The sequence below is a fragment of the Alosa sapidissima genome, chromosome 4, assembly GCF_018492685.1.
Source record: "Alosa sapidissima isolate fAloSap1 chromosome 4, fAloSap1.pri, whole genome shotgun sequence".
In the NCBI taxonomy this organism is placed as follows: Eukaryota; Metazoa; Chordata; class Actinopteri; order Clupeiformes; family Clupeidae; genus Alosa; species Alosa sapidissima.
The window spans coordinates 37,541,378-37,543,877 of record NC_055960.1 but is presented as its reverse complement, the minus strand read 5'-3'; the positions used below and the strand labels follow the sequence as shown (position 1 = coordinate 37,543,877).

The window sequence follows — 2,500 nt, the reverse complement described above, 5'->3', positions numbered from 1 at the left end:
TTTGTGTGGGTATTTGTGTGTGGGTCTGTGCGTATCTGTGTGTGTGTGTGTGTGGGTGTGTGTGTGTGTGTGTGTGTGAATGTTGGTGTCTGTATTTGTGTGGGTATCTGTGTGTGGGTCTGTGCGTATCTGTGTGTATGTGTTTATCTGTGTGTGTGTGTGGGTCTGTGTGTGGGTCTGTGCGTATCTGTGTGTATGTGTATATCTGTGGGTGTGTGTATATCTGTGTGTGTGTATCTGTGTATGTGTATCTGTGTGTGTGTGTGTGTATCTGTGTGTGTGTGTGTGTGGGGGGGGGGGGGGGTGTGGGTGTGTGGGTGTGCATACCATGTGACATGATGTGTGACTCACTTTCTGTATAACTCCAAACATCCTTAAAAAAAACCTTTTATGTATAAAAAAAATCCCTTGGCAGTTGTAGAGAACAGCCATAGCCCTGATCCCAAGGACAGGGGGATGATGAATCCTCTCTGAGTAACGACTACGTTTTTGAAAATAAGTTGAAAAGACCCGCCCCAGTCAGCTGTGCAGCTCTTCTGTATCTAACGGCAAAGAACAATGCTGTGTTCTGCAGGAAGAACTGGAACCCGTCGTGGGTGGTTCTCGTGGGGAACAGCTTGGTGTTCTTTAAAGACCCCAAGACACAAAGCCCTTCCAGCTGGGTAAGATGCTTACTTACCTGCCCTTCCTCCGGCCACATACCTTTATTCCCCTTCTACTCAAACCCTGTTTGCTCGTTATCAAATGATATGCGGCCACATGCAAATGCTCTGCTTGATGTCAGCCAGGAAGTTCCACTGACCGCACAATGCCATCTCTGTTTCCTGTTTGTCAGGGTCATGTTCCATATCACTTTTATTACCATCAGTTCTTTCCAAAGCTGATATTGTGATTACACAAAGGCATATCGTGTTTATCCTGTGTGTGTGTGTGTGTGTGTGTGTGTGTGTGTGTGTGTGTGTGTGTGTGTGTGTGTGTCTTGTTCATGTTCAACAGAGACCGGGAAACAGTCGTCCAGAGAGCAGTGTTGACTTGAGGGGAGCTCAGCTACAGTGGGCTGATTCTCTCTCCAGCAGGAAGAATGTCTTTAAGGTGAGCGCCATTTTTACACTGTGTGTTTTTCCTTCTTCTTGTGTGTGTGAACATGCACACTGGTGGGAAGCAGGTTTTTTCAGGCCGAGGTCAGAGGTCACTTGCTTTAGAGAAGTTGTTTGCCAACACTTCCCTTCTCACTTCCCTCGAAAAACTTTCTCCGAAGTGGGTGTTTATGCCACAGAACTCGTGAGTAGGGTGGCCATGTTGAAATATGATCTGTATAAATGTTTGTTGGCCGAATATTGTGCCTTATATAAATCATTTGACTTGGTAAAGATTCAGTATTGCATATCGTGATGTGCGTTGGAAGGATGAGTCAGTAATAAAATGACAGGGTCAATGGTTTCTCTGTTTACCATTTTGAGAAATCTTGTTCTCGATACAGTAGTACTGCTGACTCGCCCAGGAGAATTACTTAGCTTAGCATTACAGGTTTTTTTTTTTTATCGCTAACAAGCATTTACCCATACTGAAAATACTTTTTCTTTACACAGCAATACACCTACATCACAAAATTAGCCAAAGGGTTTTCTATTCAAAAGCACATTTTGTTTACTAAGTCTAAGTCTACATTACAAAATATAAAAATGTTTCTCCCTATACACTATCTCTACCAAGATACAGCAAACCTACAGTAGCTCAATATCAAGTCATTCTGACTAAACACTAGCACGTTTTCTATACATGATGAACATGTAGTCAATCATAGCACACCAACTTTCAAAATACTATCAGTTGATGCCATTACTAAAACCACATAACTAGCCTGTGACAAGACCACTGTCCAAAGCTGTTGTGGAGAGTCATAGCAAGGAGATATACCGTTTTTCACTTCTGGTACAACTTTACAAGCCTCATCTGTGCTCTTTCAAATGGTCTCTCCTAAAGAGGAAATGTATGGTTGACATATTTTACACTTTCTTAATGTTTCCATGATTTCTTCGTTCAAAAATGGCTGTTAGCTTGTACTGTATAGCATTTGAGCTGCTGTTGCAGAAGTAAAGGCTTTATACTGTATTTAAGGTTTTAAAAAATTAGGTTTTCATATCTGGCTTGCCGTGTGTAAGAATTTGTAAATAAAACCAAACAAATTCATACAAAGAATGGGGGTAGAGGAGCACTTCTTGGACTCTAAAGTTTGGTTAAGTCAGAGGTGCTCTTTGGATGGGAAACTGAATGCCAATGCCAATGCCAAGTTAACTTGACCAAGCCATGATAATAAAGGCTTTTTAACTTTTTCAATAGAGTGCCTTGGAGTTTCTTGATTCTTGGCAAACAAATTCATAGTTTTGGTATTGGGTAAGCTTGTTTGTGAAAACCATGTAAGCATTTTAGAAATGTGTTTATTGACTGCATATCGGGAGAAAATGACATGTATTGTGTTAATAGTGTGGCCTAAACAGAC

The 2,500-nt window shown here is 41.4% G+C and overlaps 1 protein-coding gene across 9 annotated transcripts in view; it reads left to right on the top strand.

The window, feature by feature from the left end:
- The window catches only part of arhgap9 (Rho GTPase activating protein 9), a 68,600-nt gene that overhangs the window by 30,296 nt on the left and 35,804 nt on the right, over positions 1-2,500 (top strand). For all 9 annotated transcript variants that reach the window (XR_006031044.1, XR_006031045.1, XR_006031043.1 and 6 more), the window contains 2 exons: positions 575-662; positions 997-1,092. Coding sequence is in view for 6 of the 9 variants with exons in the window: in XM_042088132.1 (XP_041944066.1) it covers positions 575-662; positions 997-1,092 (184 nt within the window). In the remaining 3 variants the exon portion in view is untranslated. The remainder of the gene's footprint in view (positions 1-574; positions 663-996; positions 1,093-2,500) is intronic.